Source organism: Pararge aegeria, chromosome 20, assembly GCF_905163445.1.
Source record: "Pararge aegeria chromosome 20, ilParAegt1.1, whole genome shotgun sequence".
NCBI lineage: Eukaryota > Metazoa > Arthropoda > Insecta > Lepidoptera > Nymphalidae > Pararge > Pararge aegeria.
This window is the reverse complement of record NC_053199.1, coordinates 9,188,489-9,206,804: the sequence shown is the minus strand read 5'-3', so window position 1 is coordinate 9,206,804 and position 18,316 is coordinate 9,188,489. Positions and strand designations below refer to the sequence as shown.

At 37.3% G+C, this 18,316-nt stretch overlaps 1 protein-coding gene across 1 annotated transcript; it reads right to left on the bottom strand.

The window, feature by feature from the left end:
* Positions 1 to 2,899: 2,899 nt before the first annotated feature.
* Positions 2,900 to 17,412, bottom strand: LOC120632660. The gene is made up of 4 exons (XM_039902609.1): positions 17,177 to 17,412; positions 15,250 to 15,374; positions 13,126 to 13,219; positions 2,900 to 3,011 (listed from the first exon to the last, which is right to left on the bottom strand). The coding sequence occupies exons 1-4, from the start codon at positions 17,302 to 17,304 to the stop codon at positions 2,900 to 2,902; spliced, it is 459 nt and encodes a 152-aa protein (XP_039758543.1). The 5' UTR covers positions 17,305 to 17,412.
* Positions 17,413 to 18,316: the final 904 nt, after the last annotated feature.

The following is an 18,316-nucleotide window of genomic DNA, read 5'->3' as shown; positions in this document are numbered from 1 at the left end:
ATGCCAGACGATGCATCATGCAGCTTGTCAGAAACATTTTGGATCACTTGACGTGAAAACACTTTGTGAAGCTAGCGAGCGGTGCCTAGGTACCTATCTCGATTATATATTTTGATCATGACTAAGGAATCGCTTTATTCGTTAGCGATAGTAACACATTAAATCAATATTAATAAAAAAATAAAAATCGTGTGATAAAAAACAATGGTATTGGATGTACTTCTTCCTTCTATCTTATTAAATCATATATCGAAATTGTAATATCCTTTTAATGTATCGTAGAACATACCACGAACGAACAATATATCAATAACATACGAGAACATAAATCTTGATACAGATGATGACTGGACAGGAAGCTAGGTAGGTCGAGTACATTATAAAGTATAATCTAGGCTACTTTTTAAGCTCCGACGCAAACGGGATGTTATAATTTTGACGTGTACCTACGTGTGCGCGTGTTTGTGTATGCGTGTTTGCGTGTGCGTGTGTGTATATATATGTGTGTGTGTGTGTGTGTGTGTGTGTGTGTGTGTGTGTGTGTGTGTGTGCGTGTGTGTGTTTTAAGGTGAATTATTCGGGAGTGTTCTTAGATATGTTTGATGAAAATCTGTATCACAGCATTCGGATATAATGCTGAAAATGTTTAGTACGAGTTATAAAAACTTAAAAGTAGGTTTTTTATTACTCGTACTATAGCTGCCCCTAAGTTTAATCATATCATCTGTTCGCTAAGTGCATACCCTGTATACAACGTGTAATTGAAAACCGAAATAATATTTCAGAGGCTTTAGAGGTATATCATTTGCTGTCTCTGAGATTTATCCGTGAAACCGAAACGCTAATAGTTTTTGAGTGAACCATTGGCATAGTTTTTACTGAAAGAAATCAGATACAACCCTAACATCACGCGCAAAAGTAAAATAAAATGACTACTGTCATTTTATTACGCGTACGGTACGCGTCGCGTGCGTAGTTACTATGCACGTATCGGTCTTTTATCTTGAATAGGGTTGTCATAAGTATACATACAATTAGAATATTTTGAATTTGTTTGTATGGAAAAAAATTATGCTTCTTTTGATTTAATATTTTTACAGGGTGATTCCTTATGAAATAAACTTGCCAACCTTTCAACAGTATTTCGTAATTCCGTTACACGTTGTATACGCGGTATGCACCGCAACTGTCCTTTAGACAACATAAGCTCTATTCGTACAATGAAATGAAAATGTAATGAAAATACATTTTACTGTACACCTAACGGAATGAAATTATATACAAAAAAACACTAAATATAACAAATAGGTACAATGGGCAGCCTTATCGCTAAAAAGCGACCTTTGCCGAGCAACCGTAAATCGTACTTAAATCATTCAGCAAAAAGCAGTAAGTAACAATGATATACTCATCAATGTGTAAGTTTTATTCGAGATAAAAGCCATTTAATGTTTCTAATACAAATCCTTAAGGTTGATGTAGTAGACCGTCCTCATGCAAGTTGTAAGGTTTCTAATCCAATGCAAAATTAACTACATAGTTAGGTACGTACAACGAATCACGATTTGAATCGAATCGTAGCCGTGACATTACCTATATTTGCATATTTTATATAATTTTTTGTATTAGTTAGGTTAGGGGAAAAAGTAGAGAGACGTTTATGAAAATACTCTGATATGAAATTGCATAAAAAGATACTGTCAATCTATAGATACCATACGCCGTAGGTACATTATTTACCGCCTCTAAGGCTTATCTGTGAAACCGAAACGCTTATAGTTTTGAGTTAACCACCGCCATAGCTTTTACTGACAGAAATACACAGCCCTGACATCACACGCAAAATTAATATCGAGTGACTCCTGTCAATTTATTAGGTACGCGTTGCGTAGCGCGTTCTATGCGCGTGTCAGTATTTTACCTTCAATAGGGCTGTCATAAGTAAACACTCAGAATGTTTTGAATTAGTATGTATGGACAAATAAATATGCTTCTTTTGATTTCATATTATTCAGGCTGATTCCTTCTGAAATATCCTTAAGCACCCTTAAACAGTGTTTTGTTACTCGGTTACACGTTGTATATACTGATATTTTTATGACTCGGGAAAATAAGAAGGTAAAAGTATTTTCCCGTATTGCTTTAACTTTCTAGAGCGCTAAAGCGAAGACACTCAAGTCTTATTAACATGACTGAACACAATTCCACTCAAAGAGCATGTAATTTCATAATCTCACTCCAATCCCAGTGAATGCCAAACGTTACAAGGTAAGCTGGAAAACCTTGATTGATTCAAACTTAGAATACGTATAAAATTGCTAAGTGCTGTCATATTGTAAATCAAGAGGTTGTTTATAATGGCATACGGCATTGGAAAGTTTCGCAAATAAATCACAAATTCGCTTTGTTCATACATATGTAAACACACTGTTACAATACTTATATAATTTACGCCATTTTATAATTATTTTTTCAAACAAAATCGTTAATAAGTTCATATCTTTAAGAAGTTATTCACACTCTCACATTTCAGATCTAAAGAGAAAATATATTAAAGTAGCATTGAAACTACGAATAAACGTTCTGTGTTAGGAGCCTGATCAGAGTTATGTGCATCTGAGTTATAGTTTACATACTGCTATAGCTTACATATTTACTGTGCTCTAGTTTTAATACTCCTTTACCTTATATATTTACTGTGCTTCAGATGGTTATGGCGTTATAGTATATATAGGCTTTATAGGTATCAACCTTTGCCTTGTTTAATGATGATTCCCATTTCGATACCAATACAGTCCTCCAATTTGACACTGCTGTCAAATTCATAATTGGATCATTTCGATTCCAAGATAAATCCTTTAATTAAAATCCGTACTTATAATTATGAGTGATTTAGGACTTACTGGCTCAAGTAGGTAGGTGTGGGTACCCGCAGGTGTCGCCTGGAACGTTCGGCGTCACTGCCGTCGCTGGCCTCCTCGAGCCCAACCGCACTGCTCCCTCCAACCGACCTGCAAACCGCTTCCTTTACTAAATTGAAAATCTTTACATTATGAAGGGATATACTTAAAAACTCAGCATCTAAAATCAGTATCCTCAGCCTATTGGTACAGTGGTATTGGGTACAGGCCTCCTTCATAAGAGATTGTTTTAGAGCATAGATCCGTAACGCTGCTCGAATGTTGATTCATCAATATCCTATAACACACTTCTGCTGGATTAAAGGCCTTTCCCAACGAGAGGGTTTGCCCATAATCATCACGCTGGGCAGACAGGTTGATGATCGAAGTAGATGGTAGAAATACCAACTAGGACGCTTCGGTCCGTTCTCCAATATATATGCTTAATCGCTTCGTACGACAGCCTCGGAAATAGGACGGGTGGTGACCATTGTATGATGATAATGGGACCGACGCGACGGGGCGGGTGGGACGAAAAATTCAAAATTCAAAATTTATTTATTTCAAGTATGCCTACTTTACAAGCACTTTAGAAACGTCAAGTAATTATGTCTGTTTGTAGTAACTCTACCATCGGTTCGAAAAGCATATTCTACCGAGAATATTTATAATTTATAATTGCTCTTTTCCAACATTAACATTTACAATAAATTCAAACATAAAACCGAATACCTATTTAAAGCACGACCCGGGAATTGAACCCAGGACTTCGCAATCAGTAGTTTAATATGCTAGCCAATTGACCAACGAGTCAACCATACAGTGAACGACGTCCAGTAGCCCAATGCTAGACATAGGTCGATACGATGGAGAACATTGCCACGTTTATGCCAATTAGTGATTTCAGAAATTCATTTACAGATAATAATCTCTTTGATCACCTTCAAATCAATTATAATAAGAACATTTCACTGAGCTTACGTTTAATTCGCCTTCGAATTTAATGAAAGATATTTATTATTTGAAAAAGGTTTCCACTTAAGTTGCCTTCTACATCTACTAATTGGCAAGTTGTTTTGCTCTATGGTTCTATTTCAGGAGCTTGAAAGCTCCGTTCCTCGGTATAAAATAAACAAAATAGTAATTAATTGTTGAACTTAAAAGTAATTATCTAAGCACAGTGTTTTCTTGAGAAAATAAAAGCATTCTAATATTAGCTGCGTTATTCTGAAAGCAGTGTAAAGCCTTAAAGGTCGAAAGTTAATAAGAAAGGTGAGCCAGCGTGGTTCAAAAAGGGAATAAAGATTTTTTTATAAAGATAATTATAAATTACAGCGCGTTACCAAATAAGGTTACGCTGAAAACTACAAAATATACTAGGGAACTTTAGATAACCAATAAAAGAAAGTGAATTACTAGATCTGCAGTAGAAAAACTAAATAAGATATGGAAAGATTAGAGATATACCAATAACTAAGATTCGAATAATGAGGTTCTTTATCTTTCCAATATTTTGTCACTGAGACTTGGCCACTGAGAATACAAGACCATCGAGAAATTGATGGCCTTAGATTGGAAGAAGTCTTTGAAAGATCCGTTCGACTGCATTCTGCATGAGCAACCACGCCCTTCAGACCGGAACGCAGCATGGACACAATGCTGATATAAGCGTCGTGTGAGTACTTCCCCGGACGAGTTCAAACACAAACAACATGTCCGTTTAAAAAAAACTAAAAGTAAGATATGGAAGGGAAATACTTTCTTCGTCGGTGCAATTACAAATACAGGAGAGTTTTGCCACTACTTAAGGAATGAAGGGTCGATTGGTTGAAGGTGGTGCAAGTTCAGGTTGAAGGAAACGAATTGCGGTCACCTACTCGATGGACTGATACGGTAAATCGTTAACCCGAACCACTGCGGTGGAGTGCTACCGCAAAGCTACCAAAAATCTAAATGAATTTATATCAAGTAGGTAGACTTACTCTTTAAGCACTTTTGAAACGTCAAGTTTTTCTGTTTTTTATGACTCTATCACTGGTTCGGGAGGCTTTATCGAGAAGGGGCCAGCAAGAATCTCTACAGTTTCCCTTCTCCAAAATTAAAAACTTGCTATTTAACAGTCGGAAGCTTCCGAGCAACCTTGTTATTTAGAAGTTCAAATGATTCAATGGTAGGTCCAAAATTACTTTAGTAATTCTTAAAAAAGCCTATACTCAGTCCCACAAAATATGATTTCTGTACTCTTCGCAGACTATACAGATGTCACTAATTTATGTACATTTCGAGTAAGTCAGTTGTTTATACCAACTGCCAAAAGTAAAGAAGCCAGACACAGCCAGAGTGGTCGTGTCTGGCGTCATACGAGTACGAGTAAGAAGATAAAAAAGAAATAGCCGATGTTTATTGTGTTACATATTTAAATATGTAAGAGTTCGTTTACTACACTACAACACAAGAGGTTGGCCAATGATATAGCAAGAAAATCTTACAGTGGAAATATTTACCTACTAAGTACGTACCTGCAGAGTTTTCTTGAGAAAAGGAAATGTGCTGAAACGATTTTAAATGTCGAGAGGGCGTAGGCTATTTCTAGTGGGTGCTTAATAAATTCTAAATAGAGTCTGTATGTTTCCTTGCCTTTCTACCTTTGGAACAGCTGAACTCGTTTTAATGAGAAGATATAATCTTATAAGGAGTAGAATAGGATTTTATTTTTATTACATTTGAGGGTGAAATGGGAGTTAAAAGATTAAGTCATATGTTTTTGTAAGTGGCAGCACCTTTCAGCCATGCCAGCCAATATATTATTTCGAAGAAATTCAAACTAAGAGATAAATAACTTGGCAGTTTAATGAACAAATAATGATTTCATGTTGGCACCCACAAAGTAGAAAACTTTCAGTTTTTACCAAGCACCTTCTCAAAATTACGTAAGCACTCTTGGAACTCAAATCCTCGAAATTAAGTTATCCAAGTGGGAAAAGCGATTGCTTGTCTAGAAAGCGACGCTTACTACAAGTAAAGTAAATGGAAGCGTGTTCTTACTATTAATATTTTGCGTCATTATCAAATGTATGCGTGTGCGTACATTGCGCTATAATTATTCTTTCGAGTCACTATCTTGGAAAGTTTCTGTGTTGTTTGAAATGAGCGCACAAAACAAAATTTCGTATCCTAGCGTTAAAAAAAATATTCGTTTAACCTTCATTGATATATTGCCCTTAGAATACTTAGCCGGCAGAATATAAATTTATATAACAGTAAATCTACAAAATCGTCAAACGGAATTTGACAGAATATAAAATCTTGCATCATTTTGGTTTAGGTATCCGTAAATACTTTGTTTTGTAATCAGTTTAAAATAGGAACACTTATAAATTATTAATGTTCCATTCTACCTAAACATATAGCTATTATTATTTGAATTAGTTGAGTACATAATATTTGAACTGTATTTCTTGCTATACCATTTCCATTATCCTCGTTAAAGTAATATGAATTATTTGCGACTCGTGCCTTTGAATCCTTCGCTTGCCCAGCCTTTAATATAAGCCTTGTATAAAAAATAACTATAAATGCTACTTCTAAGGTCATTCATAAACACATTGCGTTATAGAGTTGACATATCGCTTGCGTTGCAATGTGTTGTACACGTACGATGCATTTAGATTGAAGTAAATGAAAGAAAGGCCATGGGTGACTGCGAGAATTTTCCATTTCCCCTAACATACCTAGACCTACTGCCATTTTTACCCCCGACGCAAACATGATGGGTGATATATATGTGTGTGTGTATGTGTGTCTATGTATGTTTGCATGCGTATGAGTATGTTTGTGTGTGTGCGTGTATGTTGAGCGTGTGTTAGTGCGTGTGTGTGTGTGTTTGTGTGTGTGGGTGTGTGTGTGTGAATCTATTTTGAACACTTTTTTTTTTAAAAGGTGAATTCATTCAGGAGTTTTGCTTAGCTTTTTTTGATGGAAATCGGTCCAAGATGGCCCCCACTACCAAATTACGGACTACATAATTTTTCACAACTCCCTCAATGAGGGAAATGAAAGGGATCGTTTAGTAGTGTAATGTAATGTAGTGTGTTTTTTTAATTTTGAATTATTTTTTTATGTAACTATACTCTAAATATACTTGTCCTCTGGGAAAGCACCCACTACGTCTATCACCAAGCAACATTGTTGTGCTCCGGTCTGAAGGGCATGGTTACCGGTGTAATTACAGGCAACTAAGGCTTAACACCTGCTCTTCAGGTTTATGGACACAGGACGTCATTAATCGTGACGTGTAGTGAGACTGGGGAGATGTAGCGAGCGCAAAGCTTTGCCATAGTCTTATACAAGAACTTATAGGTACGTCCTGAGATCCTCAAACCTCAACTTAGTATAGGAGTTGACGTTAAGAAAAATGGTTTTCCTAGACTGGGATTAGTCCGTACACCTGCTGACCAAGGTTCCTGTTCCTGTCCTATTCTGGATGATGATGATGAGAAGTCGGTTGTATACCTTGTTTCTGGAAACATTGCGTTATCGATATCGGTCTTATAATTTTTTCATAGATTGCAGGATTGACTAACTTGACTAACGCAAGGATTCTTTATTTATTTATATTTTATATTTGCCCACAAAATCGCTTACAATTGTATGCAAAACATAATATGTTTTATAAGATATATTATATCTAACAAAAAGCATGTGGACAAATAGGGTGATATATCATGTTTACCATCTTTGCACTTTGTATTTCAATTGGGTAGCTTTATTGTCAATATTGCATGATTGGACGTGAGAACGCCCTGCTCAAATCATGCAGATTTTTAATACCCATTTGAAATTCGTGTACCTACCTATCGTTCCGTGGAAGGAACAAGCTCATGAATAAAGAGAACCTAATAAAAACAGTAACCGGCGTAACTTTTATATCGATCGAAAAAAAAACAAAAATTGGACCGCTCATACAAGATGGAGTACAAAATATAATATATGTATATTTGAAAATTCAAAAATGTTTTTGTTTTCCTAATTCAAACAAATATTACATTTGATACCGCAAATGTTTTCTTTTTTTTTTGGGTATTTTTAAATACTTACTCGTACTTAGGTATACTGTAGTAGGCACGCCGTGTTGGATTTGGTTTGACGACATACATCTTATTAGCTTAAATCAACAAAACCGGTATAATAAATGATATTATGGCAGAGGACAACAGTTAACCAGATAGACAGAAAGACATAGACCATAGCTTAAATCTTAACCATTACGTATCTAAAATATATAGAAAAGAGGAAAAACAGTGCAATTAACGATACAAAATTAAATTAATGCTCAATAACAATTCCATAGCGAAATAAAACAGAGTAAAAATAAGTAAACACATAAATACACCAAGTAATGTTGCGTGCACATGCAAATATTATACCTTGGCATTATAAGCCCTCAAAAAGCTGCAAGCAGGAACTAATGGTCGGGACCTAGGTGAGCTATGAACTCGACACACGCCATGCTGTTCACCTAGAAATAAGGCACAAAGCTGATCTCGAGCCTTATGTATGTCCAGAGCCGTAAGTAGGACCAGGGGCACAGGGGCACTAGGAGACCAGGGGCCCGTGCAAGGAAAATTGTAACATTCTATGGCACGATCGCAGTGGCATGCCAATTCGTGTCCTACTTGCGACCAATCACAAGACTTGTAATTGGTCGTAAATTTACATTCCACATTACAATTTGGTATTATGCTTTGGTTAAATTAAAAATATCTCAAAGGACCTCAAAATGCGGCCCACAGTTGTAGTTTTTATATCTACTCCCATAAAATTTAAAAGTAACCTCCAGTGTATTTTTTTTTCCCTTTATGTCTATTAACACAAACTTTAATAGTAAAATCCAACAATTTAAGGAGGTTAAAGTATAATTAAAGTTACAACAAGGCGACCAATATTGTAACTCAGCAGTCAACACCAACAGTCATGCCCACAAAGCGTAGCGTAACAACTTGCTTTGAGACGTCGTAATTAATACATTATTACTCATTATGTCAGGGCGCAAAATTGTCCGAATCCTAATTACGGCCCCGTGTATTTTAAACTAAGATGTTAAATAAGTTAATTCCAGTTTTAAACGAGGTAAAGCAGTGTTCAAAAATATACTTATTTATTCGCTAAGTCAACATTTCCGTGTATATTAGCATAACTTTTCGAAGACGCAAAAATCATTTTCTCCACCAATACACATCGCACCGGTACGCTAAATCCCACTCATACGAACGCAATGAACTATTTCGCTAGAAAGCTCAAAAAGAACAACGACAGTTTTTACTGTCATCTAATGTTATTCTATCGCGGTATTGTTTGCCACGATAACTCATTTGTCGTGTACAGAGATATAACAGAAGATTCGTTACCAACATTCAATTTGCAGCGGGATTGTTCTACGCCCTACTCTGTTATTTGGCTTTACAACTTTTAATTGAATGCTATGTACAAATGAAACTAATAAAATCCTAGTTAGCATTTTAGTTGTACAACTGCAGTTTAGAAACAGTAGATAAGTGAGAAGTGAACATCGGTAAGATAAAGGGGCAATTTATTGCCCAACATAATATACATCTAGGTTCAAATAACGTTTACAAACATGATTTTTTTTAAATGGTTTTCTATAGGCGTAGTGTGGTCTTATAACCGAGTTAGAACCCTAGCAGGAGCAATTTGGGAATTCATAGTTTCTGAATTTTCTCTGATGGCCTGTCTAATCTGATGAAATTATCACTGATCTTAAACTGCATTATAATTTAACACTAGGTAAAATTGCTGTCCACGGCTAACTTGAAGTGAAAAAAATTAAATCCTTTGCCTGTGATTCGACGGCGGCGTTTCCACATTTTAAAGTAGTTTATCAGTTTTTACTGTAATTCTATCTTAACTCACTGCGTTACCTCTAAGACCTAAGTCACATTAATTTTCATTACAAAAATATAACGAAAGCTTAGAACTGTTTCCGTCTACTATAGACGTAAAACGGAGAACAGGCAACGTCCTTTGAGCTACCATCTACTGCCATCACGAAGCCGTCTGTCCAGAGTAGGTATTATGATTCGAGGAACACTATCCTGTTGAAACAGGCCTTTATTCCAACTGGAAGTGTTATGGGTTTTCGATAATGATATACTCGTAACTTAGAAGGGATTTTGAAATAAGAATTAGGGACGTGCTTTTTTAACATCATCGATATAAGCTACTGGACACTGGACTGAATTGGATGGGTGTTTGCCGATGGCGTTGCACATTAGTCGCGTATATTATTCTAATATGTATATTATTACTAGACTCTTCAAATAATTCGGAGCGATAATTGGAATTTAAAGGCGCTTTTTGGAATGAAGCGATTCTTATCTTATATTAGAAAAAATGATTGTTAATCATTTTTTTCTCATAAGCTTTCGATATATTTTAAAAATCAGGGTCAGGGTAGGTCTAAGTAGGTACCAATAATTTATTAATATCTAACGATAAGGGTATAATACTATTCATTTATTATATGTTATAACTTACCGAAAAATTCTCTTCAAGCGACTAATGACTTGATATTTTATGTACACTTTAGTTTTATTAACTCAGTTTACTTTAAAAAAAATTTATCACTTCATAAGAACGCAAAGACACAGCAAATCTTCATGGTTTTACGTAATAATTATTATTTATTTAATTATTTTGAAATTACCGATACATGTAACGAATAAGTGTCCATTACTTTTTAATTGGTATGTGCGTCGTCTTAAACTTGCATAAGTTTCCTGAGAGAATTAATCACATCATTAAATTTACTTTGATGTTTTTTAAAAAAAAAATTGTTTGAGGTGTTTTCCGTGTTAACGACGGTTAGTGTTGGTTTTATAAAATATATGCCGCAAACGGTAACCTAGGCAAGAAAAGACTATGCGTTACAACATTACGATGACTTACAATTTCATTGGATTATACGAAGGGAGAAACATTTATAATCTTATCACGGTTTCTAAATATACCTATACACCTACCTAACACTTTCCTAATATTACCATTTATTTATATCTATTCAAAACAGAGTTGTTAAGTGAAACAAAAGATTGTGTTTTCGAACTCACTCTCATCCATTAAGTATTTTGAACGTCAAATAACTGGTGAAAATTACCTATCGTCTACAACGAATCAACACTTTATTTTTTTATAAAAAAATATAAACCGTGGATATTTTTTTGTGAGATCGGTCAAATCATAGAATTGAATTTCTACAATACTTGGGGTTATTGCAACTAAATTTGATCAGATAATATCTATAAGTAGAAACTTAATCAAAATTTCCATATTTTATTTTGGTAGTATAGTATTTTAGCTAGGTACACAAATAAACATTGGAAAATACGGAAAACAAACGACATATAATATATGTCTGGTAAATTAAAATGCCAGTTAACCCAACTGCAAATATAGTAATATAATTATTAAACTGAATTTGTATATTAAACATCAATCACTTCTGAAAAACCGAGGTACGCAGCACTTTTCTGAAATAACGGAGTAGGTAAGTAATTTCGATAAACATTATCACATCACTTTCAACTTGTTTGGTTATTTCATTGAACAATTTTACAGTGAAACGTAATATTTTTACTCTATTCCCCTTTAATTCACTGTACCAATCACTTCGACACTGGTACCGATCCCCAACAACCAAGGGAGCTGTCATCTGGGCTGGCTATTGTTATTATAGAATAATGCTCTTTAAGGTGGAAATGATAAAGCGTAAGTTGGCGTAAGGAATTTTCATAGGGATAGAAACATGCGCAATGGTGCATTGCGCATAATATTGATTGCAATCATATGTATGATAGGAGAAATGGCGGCAATTTAATTTTTTACTTAGGGGCATACCTACATTGAATATTAAGGTTAACTTTCTTTAATACGAACAGCCCGATGGATTTGTATGGTGTTCAGAGTATTGGTTAGAAGCAGGCGTTACATTGCGGAAATCCATAATATATCTATTATGAAAATGAAGCTTAATTTGCTATACTCCGCGAACAGTAGGAGCATATTTTTTCATTAATTTTTATAATATTTCATGGTGTTTAAAGAATAAAATTGTAAGAAACTTGCGTAGTAAAGTAATACACTAAGTGTAAGTACTGTAAATAAGATACTAAGTGTAAAATGTATTCTAAAAGATTTGGGTGGTGTTTGTTAAGAAACTTATAAATTTAAAAATTATACCCAACGGATATAACTAACTGGAAAACCATCGCCTAAAGACAGAGAAACACTTCGCAGAATATGCAAGGACCAGGTCTTACAACGTGCTGCGTATTGTCCATCTGTCTGAGGCGCAGGTTTAAACCTTAGGTATGTGCCTGTAGTTGCACCAGCAACCACACGCTTCAGACCGAATCCCCGCAATGCTGCTTGGCGCCAGAGCGGCAGTACCTACTTCCGAAAACTTTGTATATATAGAATAGGTATATCATAGACTCGCATAGGTATATCTGTAAAGTAGCGCATGCTTCAATCCATTAGTTATCCATAAATTTAACCTGTGGTTCTGGGTACCCCGGACCCAGGTTCAATCATTGAACGTTTATAATTATTATAGACCGGAGACCCATAAGTCCGAGAAGCGGTGATAGCGTGTTGGGTAGGACCTCGACTTCGTTTTCGGGAGGGCGAGATGGAATTCCAGCACGCAACTCTAACATTTCTAAGTTATTAACGTAAGCTCCTACCTAAAATATTACTTGCTTCAACGGTGAAGGAAAACATCGTGAGGAAACCTTCATGCCTGAGGGACCTACATTATGTTCTCAAAGGTGTGTGGAGTCCACCAATCCCGCACTGGGCCGGTGGTGGCTACGTGATTACGGCCTTAACCCCTTCTCATTATGGGAGGAGACCCGTGCTCTGTACTGGGCCGGTCATGAGTCGATTTTATGAAGATGATGAATTACTAAAGAACGGCGTAGCGTCTCCTGCTTCTATGTACCTTCCAGTGATAGGCAGCTAAGAATGTACAGTTGGACCGCTGACGATCCTGTTTCATTCGCTTCCCGAAATCTCAGTACGATCACACGTGTGATCGTCATTTTGGCCCGCTGCTATAGAAGCTTTGCTACTTTTATACAGTTAAAGGTTAAAAATAGTTGCAAAGCGAAAAAAATACTTAAATTAAACACTTAAAATAAATACTTACGTTTTAGAAAGCTCTGGTATGGCTCCAGCTGAGGCGCTGTTAAAAACTTGTAAGGAGCGTCGTGGTGATACAGGAATATCCAGGAAGTACAAATCTAAAGAAAATTAACAATTTTATAGGCGTTTACGGTAGATTGATATAGAAATTCATGGAACCGAATTCAATCCCCGGCACGCGACAGGTGTTACATGCGCTTTAGGCATATATTACTTGTTCTTACGGTAAAGGAAAACATCGTGAGCAAACCTGCATGTCTAGGTCTCCAAAATTTTCTCAAAGTCGGGTAAAGTCTTACTACGCACTTGGCCAGCGTGGTTAACTACGGCTAAAAACCTTCTCATTCCGAAGGAAGACCCATGAACTGTAGTGAGTATTAGGTTAGTAATTTAGTCCGTCTAAGCTAAGTTTACGGACTTATGAAAAATGCAAGATCTTCTCCTCCATTAAGCTAAACCAATACCAGACTTGTCAATAATTACCTACTTATACATTCATATGATATCCAAAGGTTTCTTCCATTGAAATACATTATTTATTAACTAGGTTTAACTATTACCTATCTGTGCAAGAAGAGGAAAAACACCACGATAACTTTCATTCGTAATAACATGATTGCCTACCTAGGTACGCTGCTCTTTTTGAGATGTGATAACGAAAAAACACACTTCTTAGATTGTTTAAGTCTTATTTTTAGGCCAGGGCGCGTTTGAAACACCCGTAGCATTAGGCTGTAAAATAGTTGCAACCCAAATCACTGCAAATCCCTACCATGTACTCTATCCGACATCCCAACCCTCTCATAATTGCGGCTTCTTTTTACTCACCCAAACTTTGCGCCATTCTCAACAAGAGGAGGCCTAAACATATCCTTCACGACCCTGACGATCAGATACCTACTGACAATGCTCCCTATCAGAGCACACAATCAACCTCTACACAGCGTCTTCGCCGGCGAAGACGAAGTCTCCGACTTCTAACGGCATCCGGCCGGCTCGCATTAAGTTCTCGGAAGCGTGCGGACTAATCACCGTCCGTAACCCTTTCACTCCAATCGTCGCCTGAGCCGTGGTTTGGCCTCACATGAGGCGCCCTAAGGCCGACGATCCCTTCGCTTCTTCGAGCCCTAGGGTTCAAACTCTTCCTGGCAGAGCCCCATTCCGAGGCTCGCCAACAAGCCCGCGTTACGCTGTTAAAATAATTAGGGTTAATCAGCTTACACACAATCCGAAAAAAAAAACGACTATGTACTACAAATCAGTTATGTAATGAACCTACCCATCAAACGTGCCATCGACGGGTACATTTGTTTAAAGAAATTAATGACTCGGACTTTGAAATTAATTAAAGTTCGATAAAAAAAAATCTGCACGAGGTACCTACTAACTGAATTGAAATCGTAAAAGTTTATTACGTAGCACTTGGGCTTGGTAAGGTCGGTAGGTATTTAATAAGCTGTATACATTTTTCAAAGTACCACACTATTTACCAGATAATTAAATATTTATCGTCAAATATTAGTTTCCCATTATTGTGCAAAGGCCTCATCCTGTTAGTAGAGCGGGATTGAGCACTTAGACCCAACATGCTGCGACATTGCAGGTGGGTGGGTTTAAGCAATTATTATCACATGCAAAAGACATGAAGCGGTGATAGTCTAGTGTCTAGGACTTCAGCTTCACTTTCGGGGGACTGAGTTTGCAACCCAGCACGCACCTCTCACTTTCTAAGTTATGCCCGTTCGAAGCAAATAAATATAATTTGCTTTAACGGTGAACATTGCGAGGAAACCTGCATGCCTGAGAGTTTCCCATAATGTTCTTAATGGATGTGAAGTCCACCAATCCGTACTTATCCAGCGTGGTGGCCCCTCACATACTGGTACCCATTAGTTACTACTTAGTGCGGGTTAATAATGATGATGTAAGAGATTACAACTAGGACGTTCTACGAGATACAACAAAGTAATTCCAATTCCGGGCTGGTACAGAAAACTGTAAAACCGAATAGGTAGGTACCTAACGCCCATGTCTGTTATATGGGATGGGAATGATGGGAACCTATATATATTCTTTGTTATAAGAACGATTTTAAGGAATGAATTCACAAACATTTGTCTATCCTTACCATTATCTGCAATCGTACAAAGGCCCGCATCTGATACAGATCTGCCGCGACTCTTCAAACTCAGCTGATTCCTCCGGAAGAAGCCCCAGTGCCATGCCACCGACGTGCGAAGCAACCGGTTAAACCTAAAAAAAAATCAAGAGAATAGATTTTTTGTAAATTGTTTAATAATATATATATTCTAAGTTATTCCTCCTTTACACGATTCATTGATGTCGTCTGCCGAGGTGTGCGTTGTGTGCTTATCTTACTTTAAGCTCCTATCCGATCCCCCAACGAGCTGGACAGAAAACATCAGGCAAGTAGCTAGGAGGCGCTGGAGGCAGTCGGCCTAGGATCGTGGATTGTGGAACTCCCTACAAAAGACCTATGTCCAGCAGTGGACGTCAATTGGTTGAATTGATGATGATGATGATGATCGGTTTGGCTCGTCTTTTCCGTCCGTTGTTGAGTGCTGAAGTAGCAGTAGTAGGTACCAGAAAAGGACCGAGGAATGCATTGCTTATATTAACTAATTGATACATTGGATAACCTCATAAGGGGCCCCGAATGAACACACCGTGATTTATAGGGAAAATGACACTATGATATAAACAACTCCACACCTTCCGTCCTTTGAAATACCCCGCCCAAAATAGCTTACCCACCGAATCAGCGTAATGAAAACAAGGATAGGGACTCCACTGAGGAGGACGCAGCCGCCAATATGGGTGACACTTAAGTTTCCCAGCTTTCCCAGGATTCGCAGCCGCAGCAAATACGAACTTCTAAGCGAGTGCAACGCATCCCCCAACGGCCTTCTGAAGGCCTACGTGGTCTTCCAGCTTTATCAAGTGAGGTGACTGACGCGGGGGTTTTTTTTTAAAGTAGTTGCGATCGTCTCTTCCTTAATAGACAAGGCAATACAGGAATGAAAGAATTGCACAGCAAACATCAAGAGGCTGGATGGCTGGACGAGACGAGAAAGGCGATGAAGGTGTTTAACGATGGAGGTGTGTTTCAGCAACGGTCGCCCCAATGAAGATGGCCGCTGCTCCGGCCGGGCCAATGTTTTCCAGCTTTGGGCGCACCGCTACGGTCTAAGTGGCCACCACCTCTACCACATCCCCGTCCATCACCAACGAAGAACTCAAACAAGGAATAAACTCATGCCTGTACGAGATTTAGAAACTAAGTGGCGACCTTGCTGTGACGACGGGCGACGCCACCGCGAGGACATACGCGCAGACGGCGAGCACTCAGGTACGCAACCGTGCAGCTGGGACAGTTCAAAAACCAGCGATAATCGTTACGACGCATACAAGATTAGGCAGGAGGCTATCGCAGCTTTGCGCGATAAGATTAGTTTTAGGCATTCTAATTCCCAGTCAAGTGCAACCCTTTTCAAATAACAAACTTAGAGTTGAGTTCGAGATACCTACCCAGCAGGATGATGCGCTTCTTTGGATCAAAGCGTCAGACAAGATAACCGCAGAGCCTTCTAGAAAAATTAACCCAATGATAATAATTATGAAAGGCCTAAACAATGACATTCCGTCGGAAAAACTAATTGGAATATCTAATCACCAAAGGAAATCCCAAGCTGTGTGACTCCCAAACCAGTGAACAATTGAAGGCATCAAAAGCTAATAGGTAGGTACCTACTGTTGCATCCACACTATTATTTTAAGTAAGTATAATTTTGTATTGGTATTGTCTGTTCATAAAGTCGCTGTTAATAAAATTTATACTAAACTATAAAAAAAAAATTATAGTTCTAGTATACCTACCTACTGTAGTACTAGTAGTACCTACTTATTGCAATCTTTGTATAGGTACCACGTTAGCAACTGTAAGAAAAGTTACTTTATAGGCCATAGGGGATCACAAGATGTAATAAGTCATTCACCAAAGTGTAGTATAAGCTGGTGGGTTATAGAGGATTTACCTCCAGAGTGGTGTATCTGAGCTTTTAGATGAACTGCTGGACGATGTAGAGGAGCCACTACTGCTGGAATTCACGTCACGGTACACTTCAAAGCTAGTACTGACACTGCGAGTATTGCGTTGCGACATTTCCACACACGTGCATCAAATCATACACTTACGAAGGAAAATTAAATGTTTTCCGAAATAAACTAAGTAACAGAACGAAATTCACTCGGAAACTAAGATAATGTTCTAGTGGGAAAACAGTATGAAATTTGTCACTGAATTCTAAAATTAGTTTTGATGCTGAAACGTAAGCGCGTCCACGTCGCGCTTGAGACTTGAGTCATCAACAATTAGATCAGATTGAAAAATTATCGGTTCGCCGTACCAATTCGGTTCTCTGAATTTACAGAATAAATTATTCTTCGAAATTGTTCCGCGTAACTTTACAATCAAATCATTCAAGTAGTTCATCATCTTCAATAGGTTTACTTAAGATATGAAACAGATCGTGAATTTTCAGGAATATTCTAACATTAAGATCATTAATAAATTAACTAATCTCATAAATGATGGATCATTTAAAAACGCTGTTGATCATTAAAGGCAGAAATTTATTATACCCAGATACTTCTTGGCGTACCTATCTAAAGACTCCATTCCTTTACAATCGGAAACAGTATGCAAAAGAATAGCAATACGTTTAGACTTGCCAGTTCAGCTGTTTAGATTACCTAGATATTTTCGTACAAATAAATATGCACCTTTCTCCCTACCCTACTTTAAATTTTAATTTCGTTTGTTTGTTTGTCATTCTTCCACTCAGAAACGGTTAGAAGTAGGTATGTTTTATTGCATAGGGCCATTTTTTTCCCCGAAAAAATTCGGGATTCATATGCGATATTTACTCTTCTCGATAAAATGGCTAAACCAATTTTTATGAAATCTTAATACCGATGTGGTATATTAGCGCTTGAAATAATGCATAGATCCCGAAACATACTCATCCGTGTAGTACCTTGAAGAGCTTTTTCTGACAGAGCTCGTCCGGGAAAGTACCTACTAACGCCGAGCTTATTTCTGCCGCCAATAAGCAGATTTGGTCTGTTCCGATTGGCGAGAAATGCCAGTGTAATTACAGGCACATATAAGCGGT

Coding starts and splice junctions, on each gene's coding strand:
- LOC120632660 (XM_039902609.1), bottom strand. CDS start 17,304: ATGTCGCAACGCAATACTCGCAGTGTCAGTACTAGCTTTGAAGTGTAC. Junction 13,220..15,249: donor TTGTACGATTGCAGATAATG/GTAAGGATAGAC, acceptor AATTTTCTTTAG/ATTTGTACTTCCTGGATATT. Junction 3,012..13,125: donor ATACCAGAGCTTTCTAAAAC/GTAAGTATTTAT, acceptor AGCGGTTTGCAG/GTCGGTTGGAGGGAGCAGTG.